This window comes from Miniopterus natalensis, chromosome 1 (genome assembly GCF_054644295.1).
Source record: "Miniopterus natalensis isolate mMinNat1 chromosome 1, mMinNat1.hap1, whole genome shotgun sequence".
NCBI classification, from domain to species: Eukaryota; Metazoa; Chordata; class Mammalia; order Chiroptera; family Miniopteridae; genus Miniopterus; species Miniopterus natalensis.
Genome location: NC_142081.1, coordinates 49,967,531 through 49,984,176, shown reverse-complemented (window position 1 = coordinate 49,984,176; position 16,646 = coordinate 49,967,531). Strand labels below are relative to the sequence as shown.

The 16,646-nt window shown below is 39.1% G+C and overlaps 1 protein-coding gene across 3 annotated transcripts in view; it reads right to left on the bottom strand.

Annotated features, from left to right (window-relative positions):
* Window positions 1-16,646, bottom strand: part of WDR72 (WD repeat domain 72) — a 174,866-nt gene that overhangs the window by 120,114 nt on the left and 38,106 nt on the right. For all 3 annotated transcript variants that reach the window (XM_087814578.1, XM_016224977.2, XM_087814576.1), the window contains exon 13: window positions 5,305-5,504. In XM_087814578.1, the coding sequence (XP_087670704.1) occupies window positions 5,305-5,504 (200 nt within the window). The remainder of the gene's footprint in view (window positions 1-5,304; window positions 5,505-16,646) is intronic.

The following is a 16,646-nucleotide window of genomic DNA, read 5'->3' as shown; positions in this document are numbered from 1 at the left end:
GTTGCTATGGGCACAGCCACAAAGAACCCTGCCATCTCTACAAAAAGGTATACACACAGAGAAGATGGGAGGGACACAGAAGAGAAATTAATAAAGGGATCAAAAGAATATGTGCACCGGCAATATGGAATAGGCACATGACTTTGAGTCCATGTTTCACAATCATTCTTTTCTACTGAAGCTGGAGAATCCAAATTCAACTGAACTGTAATTGTGTCTAAACATGAACCAGGGGGTGGGAATAATATCCTAAAACTCTGCGCTTGGACCACTTTATCACAAGTCTTAATTTGAAACTCAAAGTAAATTACATTTAAAATAATATTTAAACTTCCACTTATAAACCCCTGATAGCCGGTTATAAATGTACAGAAGAGAAAAGAACAGGTTACTATGAACAAGAACCCAGTATTGATTTTCGGCGGTGCAGTAAGGCATCTCCATTCTAGCTGGCTGCTGTCAAAGCCACTCTTTAACAGCTGGAGTCAAATTGCACTATTTACAGAAAGAGCCCTTGTCAAGTGGACCATAAGTATCCTAACAATACACTATTCAAATGGCACTTTGCCACACAAATTGCTGACTTGATGAATAACCTATGTCAATGACTAAGGCCAATATAAAAGTTTCATTTTTATGAGAGGTTTTACATTCACACATTAAGCAAGCTTTCCTCGAAGAACTATTAGGCTCTATATTTCAGGCCTTTGGACGCTGAAAATAATTAAAATCTGTTTAAATACATCAAGAGGACTTGACAACATTAATATGGATCTGGTGTTAACTACATTTGTCACACGAGTCAGAACAGTGCCCTTCTGTTCCTGGCACTTCCCACCGGCACGTGGGGCACAATGCGGGACTTAAACCAGCCACGCACCATGAAATACGAGCTTTCTCCCTTTGTGCCTCTGATTTATGTCCAACGAATGTTTAGATACAAGCAAGGCTTTGAAGTCCTGTGAGGAAATTCAAGGTTGCTTCTGTGTGCAAGGGGACAGCTGGAGTCACTGAATGGTGCGTTTCCTACTTTTCACAGTGACTCTGACCTCCTAAATTAGTTCTGAAACAAAGCTGTGACATGATTTTCATAGTTGTCCTCAACATCGAGGCAACTCTTTGTACCAAAAAATGTTTAAAATCATACCACAAAGTGAGAAAAGGGGCATTCTTCATTAAGCAGCTGTAAAAAGAAGTATTAACTATTATAAAAATTTTTAACTTCAAAATAATTAAAACATTTATGTAAAATACTTATGAGAAATGGTTATACTCTCAAAACTTTGCATCAGTTCACATGTGTTCAAAAAGCAAATTGGCTGGTATATTTCTTCACTATTGTATATTTCTCTGTTCTATCACTAGGAAGGGTGTTATCACCTAGGTTAACCCTATATATCCAAAATATCATTTTAACATGTGGAGCGAGACAAATTTCAAGTGCTCAACAACCGTGTGCAGTTAATGGCTACCACAAACAGTGAATTTCTAAATAATCAACCAGGGGGCAGTATTGGGCACTCACTGTATAGAAATCAGTTTTTTAAACAAGCATTCCCAGGACAGTACAATAGGTCTAAATTGTGGTAGTTAAAATAATCCAGTTTATCCTTTTACTCATTTTTCAGACAAGAAATGCAGAAAAATAATTTAAAACTAACAAGCCAACAGACAAAACAGGCCTTCTCTCCTTGAAATATAATGAAACTACAAAGATTTATGTCATGTAGACACGATTTTAGTAAGATTGTTTATTTCCCAGGTTGAAGCTAATTTCCTCCCACTGCAATTTAAACAGTTTCCATCTTGTTTTATTCTCAGCAGGATCTGAGAAAATCAGTTCCCCATCACTAATATGATATTGTATTTCTTTAAATCCTTTAAGACCTTAGCCCTCTCCTACCCCAAAGACTTTTTTCTTTGTCTAGCTGCACAAATTCAACTCCTCTAGCATTTCAAATTGGACCCATTTTTAAATGTTTTATTGTAGTTGTTGGTCTCTTTAAAACCTTTCCCCAAATCTATAGGCAGTCTTCAAATGCAAGAAGAAAATATGAATAGAGCCAGCTAATGAATTCCAAATATTGCCAAACACAAAGAGCTCGCTGCACAGATCTTACATGCTCTTCCTCCAGCTGGACAGTTCGCTCTACCATTCAAAAATGTTTCACTTGTGTTTCGCTAAAATCCACACTAAAAAGTCCTGAAACACAGGGTACCCTTAGACAGTTCTAAATTTCACATTATTATCATCCTTCATTTTCCCCACCTCTAAAATGAGGGTTATTTAAATCCTATTCTGCTAAAAACTCATGAAGCATTTTACTATATTAACAATAAGGAAAATGGAGAACTTATAAGCACTCTTGAAATTTCATGCTTATCAAACTTATAAATAAGATTAGGATAAAACAATCTCAATGGCTCAAATCCTCAGAGAATGAAATGAAGAGATGCAGTCTGCAACTGCAGAAGAACAAATAACATTCTAGTTAACAGTAAGCTCATTAGAAGCATAGTAGATAGAACAAAGGAGGGGAGAGCCCTGTCTAATTCAATTCTCTTTCTCTATAGAGAGTGAAGGCTGGAAACTGTAGTCATCTAAGGTAAAGGGCAGCAGCTAAAAAAATAAAGTGGGAACCAGCCTAAGAGTAAGAAAACAAGACCCTGGCATTTTATTGCTTCCTGAAGTCAAGAAACAAAATTATGTAAAGAAAATGAAATCTATATATACTATTATCACTACCTAAAGGGTAGCTCTGAGGTCCTTCAAGAAATGGAAATAGCAATCCGTTTATCTTCTGGGCATTAAGCTAGTAAAATGGGCACTTAATGAATGAGATTTGCCCCTGCAGATCCTAGACAACTGACATGCATGAGTCAAGAGACATCTCCAAGGCCTCATCTACTGTCCTAATGTACAATAATTCCCACTGTAAGATGCATGTTCTATTATGAATAGAGAGCAATGAAGCCACATTAAGATGGGAATGCCTGGCAGTCCGCTGGGCTCACTGACTGGGCTCTATGTATTCCAACCTTATAAGATATAGTATAAGACTAAGACTTTATGACTTCACTCCTCACTTGTGAATGTTAAAGCTTTATCATATTGATATAATCATCCTTTTAAAACATGACCTCTTTCAAGTTAAGAACATGAGCAATTATTTTGGGAAATCTAAAAACAATTTGACTAAATAAGATAAAAAAAAGTGGCTGTTGCCTAATTGCTGGTTTCAAGATCTGAAGGAGGAAAGTATAAACAAAAGTAGGTGGCCTAAATAGAGTGTTAAAAATAGAAATCCAAAATTTAGGGATTTTTCAATGTATATCAGTCTTGAACAAGGGAGACAGTACCTTAGTGGGCCGAAAGGGATGAGCGCATTAGACTTGTAGAGTTCAATGAGTGAATACCCACCAACTCCATGGCCATCAGTGGCATATAGAATTCCACCTCCCTCCTCTCCTCTCCTCCATTCCTGTAGCTTTGCTACAGTGACACTGTGCTGAGTTGCAACCAGAATTGCAATTATATTTATTATTATAAATTAAATGATAATCATTCTAGCTTATATATTCATTTCTTGGGTGTTGGTTAGTGTGACTCAGTTCTTAGAAGGTTGATAAACCCTGGCCTCAAAATCTAAATCAAACCCAGCTGAAGTGGCTCAGTGTTTGAGCATCGACCTATGATCCAGGACAACAAGGTTCGATTCCTGGTCAGGGCACATGCCAGATTGTGGGTTCGGTCTCTAGCCAGGGGCATGCAGGAAGCAGATAATCAATGACTCTCTCTTATCATTGATGTTTCTATCTCTCTCTCCCTCTCCCTTCCTCTCTCTGAAATCAATAAAAACATATTTTTAAAAAAATATCTAAATCAAGTCTCTAAACCTAAAAAGTTGAAGATAATACACTGGTGGCCCTACCCCCACCCTGCAGTTTTGAGACAGACCTTGAGCAGCCAACTGGTTTTTCTTGAAGATGACACAACTCTTTGCTTCTAATTATATAGTATGTAGATGAAATGAAGTTTTACTTAAAGTCCTTATTAATGATATTTAACAGTCTTCATATCACTAAAATAATGGAAAATGTTAATAACATGTAATTTAACATCAGCTAAAGTTTGACTTTGAAATCTCACTCCTGGAAATATGTTCTATTAAATAATATTGAAATGAAAAAAGCTTTAAGTTTATAGATGTTATTCATAAAAGTGAGACATGAAACACAATCCAAATATTAAGCCACTGAAAAATAATTCATATCAGTAATAGTATATACACAGTATATAGAGCATGATGCAGCCATTAAAAAAACAGGTGATAATATGAGAAAATATTACAGCAAATATATGCACATATATGGCATAGTTATAACAAGATGAGGTGATAACTTAGAGGTAAAGATGGGAAAAAGTTAGAAGAGTTCCTTAAAGAAATCAGATTGAATTACTATGTCATATTTGCTGTTTTTTGGGGGTGTTGTTTTTTTTTTTGTATTTTTAATTGATTTTAGAGAGAGAGGAATCAGGAAGAGAGAGAGAAACATTGATGTGAGAGAGAAACATCAATCCCATGATTCCCCTATGCATCCTGACCGGGGATCAAACCCTTACCCTAAGTAGTTGCCCTGACCGGGAATCGAACCTGCAAACTTTTAGTCTACTGGATGATGCTCCGACCAACTGAGCCACCTGGCCAGGGCACTATATCATATTTAGAACTAAAAAATAATAAAACTCACCCAATATCTGTGAAGCTGGCTGACTTGGTTTATGAAAACAAATGCAAACTCCATCATTGTGTATTAACTGAGACTTGGAAGCCTAAAAAGCTGGTGATGCTAGAGATGCTGAGTGTATCTAAAGAATTGTACACATGATGATCCAGTTTTTCTGATACATTTTTGCTTTATTTGTAATTCACATTATAAAAAGAGGTCAAATACTCTCAACTAAAAAAAAAGAAAAAATGAATCTAGACCACAGAATGTAGGTTTCTTTCCCTCTTATCGATGGAAAAACCATCTAGAGTTCAAGAGTTAGTAGAAAATTGGCTTAATTTTGATAAGCTAGAACCTGTCCTATCAAAAAGAATGCTATACCAAGAGTGATAATCACTCAGAAAGTTATCCTGATTAACCCAAGACCACTTGGTAGCTATGTCTGGTAGATACGATCATATCCGAGTTCTTGTTTCTGTGCTGATATTTAATTGGCATGTACTTATGAAGGCATATTAGTTCATAGTCAGGGTTGTGATTTTCTTTGTAAGCAGCAGCTTGATTCGAACTTACCTTACATGAAGACTCCACCTGCATAGCAGGGCAAGGCGTTGGCCCAAACTGGTAGGAACTGGAGGATTTCTGTTCTACACTTTTGTGCTTATGCATCTCTGAGGCAACTGAAAGTACAGCCTCAGGCTTTAGAAACTGTGAATCATCACAATTAAGAATAATTCTTGCTCTTTCTCCCGTCTCATGTCTTTCCAAAGTGCCTGGAAAATGAGATTAGAAATAAAAATGTATGCAAAATATTTACCCCCAAAGAATGAAAAGAGCAAAACACTTTTAACAGAAAATCATAATTCTTTAAATTATCATGCCCAACTATCTTTTTGCAACAAAAGAAAAACAGCCTGGTAGCTTTCTCTATATTCAAATCATGGCCTTACAAAGGCTGAAATTATGGACTTGAAAAGCTTGTCTTCATCTTTGTGCTTTTTCATCCACTGAAATCAACAGTGTATTCAACAGTCTTAAACAATAAAATCTCTTTCGTATTATACAGTACGCAAGTGATCAATAACGAAACACTGTGGAATGTCTTAGTGCCGCCCCTTAGTGTACTAACTCACAAACAACAGAGAATCCACAGTGCTTTGCTTGGGTTCCTAAACTCAGAAGGTTTCCATTGGTGATAGAATTCAAGTGATTCGGGCAAGTAAGGACACACATGCTTTGTATCACTACCCCCCTCACCCAAGTGTCCTCACAGCTTCAGGAATGCAGGCCACTCGAGGGTGCTGTTGTAGTTACGTTGGTATTGTAGCTCTTATAACATTGGCCTTTATCTCTTACGTTATTAAAAGGGGGGGGAATTCCTTTGCCCTCTTCTCTGCCATTCGTGCAGTTTCAGAATTTCAAGGCTCTGGCAAGTTCAATTTAGAGTTAAAAGGAACAAATATAAAACAGAGCAAAAGTATCAACAAATAATTCACAAAGAATTAGTGTTGTTATAAAATACAGCTCCATATGCTCAGTGAAATCTCAAAAAAAATATGAATTGATCATGACCATTATCTCATGTCAATTATGAATACATTTGCATTTCTCATATCATATTAAATATATAGCCTATACCTACTAAGTAAAATAGTTAAGGAAAATTAACTTGACATACAATCTAAATACAGATTTTATTTCATACTATTCTTTACCTATCAATGAGAAAGAAATAGTTGCACTATTTGCTAAGAAGGAAAAAGATCATTGTTACTGATGGTATTAAGAAAATATGAGGCAATTACCAACAGAAAATAGATATAATGATTCTATACCACTATGTCTTTAGACAGGTAGATACATAAATTATGACCATCCAGCCCTCGTGCCTCCTCCTCTCCTAGGTCTTCCTTTACAGTAACTAAACTACTATTAGTTGGTGCTTTGAATTCTGAATCAGTAACAATTGCTATGGTAAAATATTCTGCAAAGATGTAGTCCCTAGTCCCTTAACAACGATATGTGCTTCATTTTAACCTTCCCACATTCATAAATTGCCATCTTTAACATAAAACATGACAAGCATGCTCTTTCTCGAAAGTTTCCTTTTCCACCAAGACTGATATGTCTTCAACAAATGAAGTCAGCAGCAACATCAAGAAAATCCTTTCTCTAAAGGATGACACCAAGAAGTGTTTCGCCAAGTAAAGATAATAGTTATTACTACTTCCTGAAAATGGACCCGTTCCAGAACTTGTCACTACAGCATCTGGTAAAAGTCACTGTCTTTATGAGAAATCTCTCTTTGAATAATGGTATCACCATTGATATTTTCTTCTCACAGGTTTTCTGTGGTTCTTCAAACTATCATTTTAAAAAGATTTTAAGAATTCTTAGAAAGAATTTATTATACTATAACACACATGAAATGTGCCTTATATAATTTTATATATTCATGTTATTCTATACATAGTTCTTATACAAACACAACTCTTCCTTGTATTTCTTATATTTTTAGTGATAAAAAAAGTTTATCTACAAACTTCAGCACTTGTAATCCATTTTCACTTATAGATAATCAGCTGAGCATCTATGTGCCACTCACTGCCAGATGCTAGCAACACAGAGTAAACAAATACTCAGTCCCAGTCCCTCTGGAGCTTACTGAAAATCTAATGTTAGTGCAGAAGCTAGAAACTAATAAGAAAACTAATTTGCTATATTTAAAGTAAGACATAAACTATTTTCACTACACACTAATAGTTATTCTATCACAATATTGGACACGTGGTTTTGTGAACAATAGTTTCCATCATGATTAATTGTAAAATACTTAAAATAGATTATTCTGTTTCAAAGAACTGATTGTGCCACAAATGTGACATAAGGAGTTGTTAAAATGAGCCAATTTCTTTAAAAGTCACCATACACAAATAAGTTATATATTAAAAATAAGTTGATTTTCTAGTAAATTCAGGACAACAGCTTGAAAGCCCTTGGTCAAAGCCCGACAGTAAATAGCTAGGGATTTCCACGTGGGCCAGTTATTAATTCATTGTCTCTTAGTGCCAAACCCACCCTTCATTGCCTGCTCTGGAAAATGGATATGGTCTTTTTAAACATTTTTCTTTTAACAGCTGGTGCAGTGTCAACCTTTGTGGATAAAAGGTGCTGGAAGGACCTGTAGAAGAAAGGACTTTTTCTTCTCAGTTCCGGATGCTCTGTTGCAGCACCGTGGGTGGCTCCCCAGCACCAGACTCCTGCAGTGTCTGACAGCCAGCAGCACCCAGCAGACAGCTGCCCTCAGGACATGCTTTGGATGGTTTTGTAACAGAGCACCTCCGGGGAGACATCTCACCATGAACAGCTTTCCCTAGTGCCCTAGGGGGCATATTTCTGGCAACACCATAACACATCACAGCACAGCAGCTTCCCTGCTATCCTGATCACAGCTATGAGGCCTCCTACAAGGTCAGGAGGAACCTGAGCTTATAGGAGGGCTCAGCCCTGGGGGAACCTCTGCCTCAGGCGGCCTATCTTAGTTCTAGGGGTAGTGGTTGCTCCTTAATCTGCTGTTCCAGTGTCTTCAGTTCTTATTAACCAATCCCTGGTATTCGTTTTCTTTGTGATTACCAATAATTCTTTATGTTGAATTTTCTCTGTTCAAATTACTGTGTCATTCCTCTCTCCTGATTAGACCCTGATTAATATAACATAGTAAGTCACTTCCAATGCAGAATGGTCCTTTAAATATAGCGCTAAAATTATGGAACTTACATAACTTCAGGGATATAGTTAAATAGTTAAATAGTAAAAACAGTAACCTAGGAGGGAGGGCCTGACCCCAGGGAGGTCCAAGGGCTGCCTTTGCAACTCTAAGAAACTCTTTGGACAGTGAGTCCAAAGAGACAGAATAGTCACTGCTTTCCTGATGTTAAAGAAATAACAGAAACTGAAGGTTAACAAAATTGCTTAATTCAACTTCCCGTTTAAGGAGACCTTTTGCTTTCCAAAGTGAACACAATGATAATTAGATCTTTTCTCCTGTACTGTGCTACGTCAAGAAGATGAGTTAACTCACACTCTCCGTTTGGATCGATCTGAGCATGGTAAGCAAAGACACAGAGACATATTTGAGTTAAATATTATTGAAAGTGACAATTGCATTTCCTCCCTCAAAGTAAATGTTGTACAAAAAAATACCACAAAATCCATCCCGAGGAAACTCTTCAATGTACGAAATGTTTTCCAGTAACTATCTTGCATTTTCTATTGTTTTATTAATACGGGTTTTGATATAATCTGTTTTGTCCTAAACTATATAATAGTACATTAGAGAATGGAACCAACTGGTATAAAAGAGAGCTTAGAACAACCCACATCCTAACAAAGTGAAAGAAGGATGGCGCTAGCAAGCATTTGAGGCAGTTTTCACTGACCCAAAATCGCCTACTCCTCAAAAGTCAGAGCACAGAAACATAAGAAGCACCCAAGATCCTTCCAGGCCCCTGTGAATGGTATTTCCCCTCGTATACCCTGCTTTCACCGCCAATTCAGCACAGCCCAGAGCATACTTAATCACATTGTTTAAAATCAGGACGTTCTCTAGGACCCCCTTCGCCACCCTGGGCCGAGCAGCTGTCCCCTCCACCTGTCCGGGCTGACAGCCGGAGACGTCACTGCCTGCTGGGTAAGAGCAGACTCAGCACCAGCTTGCCCTGCACTCAAATCCTGGTTTTCCCTGTACCTGTTGTGTAGTCTTGGGCCGGCCGTTTTACATTTCCCTGCCTCGTTTCCCTCCTCTGTGCAGTGGGGATGAGAGCTCTTACCGCACAGGGTTACCACAAGGGTGAAACTGAGCGGATATTTAAGCAGGTTCACGAGGCTCTGACACACGGTGAGTGCTGGGCTATGGAACAGCCCCTCTGACGCAGGGCAGGCTCTTAGCCCCTCCTGAGCAGTTTAACAAATCTCCTTGGCCCTGTGGCTCCGAGATGCCTGATACCTGGCCCAGTGTGGGACCCCCTTGCCTGCTACCTGAGACTCCAATCTCCTCAATCAAACTCCAGGTAGGATTACATATTTGACTTATTTTTTAACCAGACTGAAGTCTGGCATAAATTAAAGGCTAGATAAATAATTCTTCATGGATTATATGACATCAGCACCCTGGCTAATGATTTTTTACTGTGGCTACACTTGGGGATAAATCCAAACTCCTTGACCTACAAGTTATATTCTTGCCCTTGCTTCCTCCCAAGTCATCCTCCCCTTGCTCACAAACTACATCTTTTTTCTTTAGAAGATTCCTGAAAATATATCCTTTACTGCTAGCTCCATCTCATTCTTTCATTTTTTAATTGAATGCATTGGGGTGGCACTGGTTAATAAAAGTATATAGGCTTCAGGTGTACGATTCCACAGTTCATCACCTGCATACTGTGTGCTCACCACCCCAAGTCTCCTTCCGTCACCATTTATCCCCCTTGTACCCTCTTCTTCCTCCCCAGCCCCCTTTCCCCGCTGCTCATCCCTACGCCGTTGTCTGTGTCTATGAGTCGTTTTTTTCCTTTTCTGAATCCCTTCACCCTTTCACCTTAGGTATTAGCTTAAAATTTCACCTCATCAGAGAGGCCTTTCTAAAGCAAAGCCGTCCCCTAACCTGCATTGTTTTCTGCCTCAGCTTCTCTACTTTGAGGAAATCAACAATTGGCACATGTGTATCTGCAATCGGTATATTTTTATTTGCTTGCTTAAGTGCAGGGCTGCCGCCTGACTAGATGCTGAACTCTCTTTGACAAGGGTATGTTCCAGGGGCTCGACGCCAAGCAGGGCGTGATAATGCCACAGGGTGAATCAGTTAAGTTTTATCCCTTACCCTGTAGCCCTGCGAGGAAGTGGCTATGAAAGCGTCAGAGCAACCAAGGCCTCAGTGTGACAGGTGTTGACCCCAAACCACACCCACTGCACACTTGCACCCTAGAGCCCAGGAGGGGCCCACGCTGGGAAAAGCTGCATCCACGGGCCCCTGCCTGGCCCGGCCTCAGCTCTGCTGCCCCGTCGGTCCTGAGGCCCCAAGAATTTGGAACTGGAAACAGCAAGTCAGCTTCTGAATAGGACGTGCTAGCTTGATCTGTGGGGTCCCGTCTCTTGCCCCCTGGACTGAGGAGCCAAATATGCCAGTCCACAGAGAGAAAATAATACGGAAATGCAGAGACAGAGGCAGAGATGGGGAGGGAGGGAGAGGGAAGGAAGGAGACAAGGAGTGAAAGGGGGAGAGGGGAGGAGGGAGGGAGGCGAGGGAGCGAGAGCGCGATCTTCAGCTTTCTGGCTGTTTTTAATACCTTCCTGCTGCCCCTGAGATCTCTGCGATACACCCCTGGATCCTTTACAACAAATACCTCTTTCTGATAAAACCAACTTCCCTTGGCTTCTGCAGGTTGCTAGATACCTAAAAGGCTCTGAAAAAGGGGGTGCAGAGATGATGTTTCTACCGCTGTAAAGGCCAAGCGTGAAGACATCCAAACAGACAGGCAAAGGTAACGTGCAGGGTTCCAGGTCAAGATCAGAGCAGAGACAAAGGCTTAAGCATTGCCAGCAGACGGGTGGGGATTAAACCCCAAAGAAACAGGCATCTCCAAGAGAGTATGGAGTGAGGTGGGTGAAGAGACCAGCACAAAACCCTCACCAGTTTCTGTACCGAAAGAGAAAAGAGAGGAAGATTCAGAAACTGTTGGAAATCAGTATATTGCTAGAATACAGCTGTGCTTTAAATGCATCGGGACTATCAATATTCATACATAGGGCAAACGATCACTTTGTAACGTGCCTGCTGTGAAACCAGGTTTTGTAGGGTCAAGCTATCTTACGGCAAGACGTGCACCATGAAGAATGCTGCCTTCAGTTGGGATAGAAGAGCAGGGCAGAGGGTAAAGAGCACACTTTTAGCTGCTAAAATATGGCTCATGGTGGACCAGGCGTGAATACCTACATGAGGAAAGGCAAGAAGGAATAGTAATACTTTATACTTTGATTCCCTCCCACACAGCCAGAAGCTGCTCCCTTAATTTGTTTCCCTTGTAATTTGCCTATGTATTTAATATTTGCTGTCTTCTATCTAAACACAATTTTTTCACAATCAATAAACTTATCACAGCCTACTATCAATTAATAAGTTTTAAATTACATATTTAAAAGCCCTAGCCAGACAAATTCCATCTCACAACTTAACAATTAGGTCCGTTAATGTAGAAAAAGCAATTGCCACTGTCCCAAACGGGGTGGAAATGATTAAAAAAGAAATCATAGTCACTCGATGAAGCCATCTACAAATGATCTGGAGTAAATTAAGATTCAAAAACAATTCCCAAATGGATTAATATTTTATGACACTGTATAAAAACATTTTATAACTTTTTTATTAACTTAAAAATTATACATAAATAAGTTTGAGACAGTAACTAACTTACTATAACTCATGGTACTTTTCCTCAGAACATTGTAGAAAATGCATTGTTACAGAGACATAAAATCCTCCTAGCCCCCTAAAATCACATATAGTGTAAACCAACACATTTTAAACAATTTGTTTCACAAAAAATATAAAACATTTCCAATTAAATATTCTGATTATATAGTATTGTGTAAAAAAACCTGAAAGAATATTCCTCTTATGTGATAGGAAAAAGTAAACATAAATTGTACTTACATAAATGAACTTAACAGCAAGAACATGTGAGTGGATACATTACAGTTAGGTCTTTTCCTACATTAGGTCAGCCTTTCCTAACTGAACTCACCATAGTACTGGGCAATGATTAAGAGGACAGTTATATTTCAAAATGATTCTCTCAAAAGCAGAATTGGCTAAAATATGGTCTTATCTACCAAATTTAGTAGTCAAATTCCTAAAATCAGATTTCAACAAATCAGCTGACAGCTATAATCAAATTCCACTTATCAAGGAATTTGACCACTGGGTCTGTTGTAAGATTTATCATTTATCTTCAGTTACACATGAAGTTCCTTGCCTTGCTCACTAAGTGTATGGAGACAGACTTGGTGTCTCCTTTCTAGCAAAACCATTTTGCAGTTACTGCATCTTACTCCAGAAAATGTATAACTGATGGAGGTTCTGACCAGGAACAGGGGATCCTAGAGGTATCAAACTTAGCTAAGTAGAAAATAATGAGAGGGGGGGAATAAATCTGAAAATATTAGTTAGGCATAAAGGCATGTACCTTCATTCCTAAATATATTGGAATATAATAAATTCAGCTGTAACATAGATTGTCAAGGATGTGCCTCATTTTGTTCTATATAAAGATCCTAATATGATAACTAACTCAAGATTGGCTTTACATCAACCTTCTATACCTTAAGGGTATATAAAATACATTTTACAAAGCCCCTGACCGCTGTGACCTTAACCCCAGCACTGCCTCTGCCTCGAGTATATTCAGAGAACACTGGGATTTATCAGCTGGGCCACACTCAACCCTTATGTCTAGTTCTGACCATCAACCTCCACAAAAACAGAATAAAGGGGTGGGGGTGGGGTGGAATAAAAAATAAAGATCAAAACACATGGAGGTTTAAAGTTGTTGAGATATAGAAGGAATACAAATAATGCATTAATTTTAAAGTAGAGTTTTCTGAGTAAGGCATTTACTTATTAAATATCCCTTCTTCTTAAATGTGCTAACACCATAGAATCTACTATGACTAAATTTTAATTTTTGACCTCACTCTAAAACTTAATACAATTTATAACCAATTTAAGAGGTGCATGTTTACAAAAAAGCATTTCTGTATTATGATATAAAGTATATATTTAAGTTTATAATTACTTATATACAAAACATTCACATTATATAAAAATTTTATCATTACCTATTATATACCAAACATGAAAAAAGTATTTAAAGTATCATTCACTTTGTTGTTTGCATTTTTACACCATGAATGCTCATTTTAAAATTTTAAACTATTTCAAAAACAGATCTTTTCTTTCATCTTGCTCTTGGATGAAAGTTAAGTTCTTTGGAGATTTGACTCTATCATTTATTCACTCTGATGTCAATTAATTTAAATATCTTGCTGACTTGATCTGGCCTTTTGCCTGGAAAGAGGAAGAGAACTGGAAAAGGAAAAATTGGGGTACAGCCTCCTGGATAAGGTGCAGGAGGAGGAGTGAAGTCATACGTAAATTTGCTTTTTTTGCAGGAGGTTGGGGGGGGTGACGACATGGTGGAGATGGAAGGACAGAAATATTTTAACTGCAATCAGTGTCCCCTTGGGACATAGGAGTGGTTTCCTTTCGACACATAATGGGCAGTGAAAGCTCCAGCAGGCACCTCAGGGTTTCGTCTTGAACGCACCGACTCTTGGTGTACCCTTCACTACCGTCCTGGCTTCCCAGTGCCACTTGTAAAATTTCAAACCATGTTTCTGCTCCCAGTGACCCAAAAGGCTTCCCCCATCTCTTCACCCTTCTGTTCTGTGGACTCACTTACCCAGGGGAGCCTCTGGAAACTATCCTACCCGAGCACCAATACAATCAGCAGGATTCTAAAAATAATCCCCAGTGACCCTCACCTTTATTGCCTCCTTCCCTGTGAATATGACGGAGTACTACCCCAGTGATTATATCGCTTCACAGCAAAAAAGGAGGTTGCAGATATAATTACAGTTTCTAAACAGCTGACCTTAAAACAAGGACATTATTCAGACGGGTCGGGCCTAATTAGGCGAGCCCTTTAAAAGCAGAGTTGTCTCCAACTGGTGGAAGAAAGGAAAGTCTTTTAAAGCACAAGAAGGATTCAAAGTGTCATTGCTGGAAGCCACGTGCAGGGATCGGAGTGGCCCCTAGGAGCTGAGTGACAGCCGGCCAACAGCCAGCAAAGACCTCAGGCCTGCAACCACAAGGCTAAATTCTGCATGAGCTTGGAAGTAGATTCTTCCCCTGGGTTTCCAGCTGACTGACGCCTTGATTTGGACCCTGTGAGAGCCTAATGGAGCTCGCCTGGACTTCTAACTTACAGACCTCTGAGATAATAAATGGGTGTTGTTTTAAGCTGCTAAACTTGTGGCAACTTTTTACACAACAATAGGAAAGTAATCCAACTAGCACTTGCAGCAGTACTTTTACTCTGGACCACAGATTTAGATCTTTTATTCCTATTCCTTTTTTTAAAAATCTTCACCCAAAGATATGTTTTGCTTTTTAATATATTCTGAGAGAGAAACACTGATAGGCCGCCTCCCATACACCCCCTGCCTGGGAATCAAACCTGCAGCCCTTTGGCGTACAGGACAGCCAGCCCTTCAACCAACTGAGGCGCCGGGCCAGGGCTCTTCTTTTATTCTTTTTTTCCACTGTTTTATATATGAAAGTCCTGCCTCTGAAACAAAGTAAACACATAAATGCCTAAAATCCTGAAAACAAATAAATGTGAAGCCTGGTTAAGCATTTCATACCTTTTTTTTTTTTAATAACTAACCCCTTCTCATAGTCTCATTTTCTAAGTGCAGTAGTAGAAACCATGAAAATATTCATTAAATAGCTAGTGACTGAACAATCATATACCACATCAAAAAATGCCCTTTTAAGCATTCGATTACTTCAGAAAGAATAATCGGTAAGATATATTATCTTCTCCTTTCTTCTATCATCATCAAAATTGCCATTAGCTACCATTAACTGAGTACTTTTAAGTGCAAAGTGCTTTGCTTAGAATTTCACATAGCTCATTTAATTCTTAAAACAATGCAGCAAGGTACAAAGGAACTGTGGTTCAGGAAGGCTAAGTTTCAGGGTACTTGTGTATACCGTGGTTGGGAGGGTGAAGAGGGAGGTGTTTTAACTAAAAAGCTAGGAAAGGGTGGTAATGCCCTGCAGTGAGTTAAATTTCAACCTCACACCATGGGGAATGTCACGGTCAGGGCTGAGTTTAATGTAGAAAATGCTTATCTGGCAAAACAGAGAAGAGAATGGAAGAAAGGGTTTGACTAGCAAGATAATCAGTTAGGAAAATTTTCAGTGGTTCATGTAAAGGATGGTGAAGGTCCGTGATCCATCTGGCCCTATAGCGTTTTACCTTTAAATGTTTTTGGTACCTCCGGACTATATCGCATAATCCCGTGTTTTACTGGAGGCTTACAAAAAGTGTAGCGCATAGTTTATCTTTCAATTGATCCAAGTTCATCGCTTGATGTTATTGATGGTATTGGGGCCAAGAAACAGTAATGCCCTCTGGAATTATAGATCAGGACTTTCACGGAATGGTCTAGGGGGTTCTTAACACTACAGAACCGTTTCCTTCCCCTTCGGGCAGAGCGCTTTCCTAGTCTTCTCACCAGCATCACGGTCCCTGTAGCTTATCATGTACGGCAGCCCCCTGCAGGTGGTCTGTCTGTAGTTGCGTATACCTTATGTCATGGAAGGAGCCTTACAGGATAGAGAGGTTTTCCTGGCATCAGCCTTTGGTCTATTTCTAAATTAGAAAATGATCTGCTTTTCCCCCACAGTGTTGTGGCCCTTTGTCAAGGGAAGATCACACTATGGGTGGCTGCTCATCCTATGCCACAATCTGCCACAACCCACCTCTGAGAATGTGTCCATAGTGGTTTAAAGACCTGTGTTGACTTCTGGGTTTGAACCCAAAAGAACTGAAAACAGAGTCTTAAAGAGACATTTGTACCTTTATGTTCACAGCGGCATCATTCACTGTGGGCAAAAGATGGAAGCAACGTAAGTGCCCATCAACGAATGAATGGATAAAGAAAATGTAGTTTATACATACAATGGAATATTGTTCATTCTTAAAAAGGAGTTTCTGACACATGCCACGATGTGGATGAACCTTGAGGACATTATGCTAAGTGAAATCAGACAATCACAAAAGGACGAATGC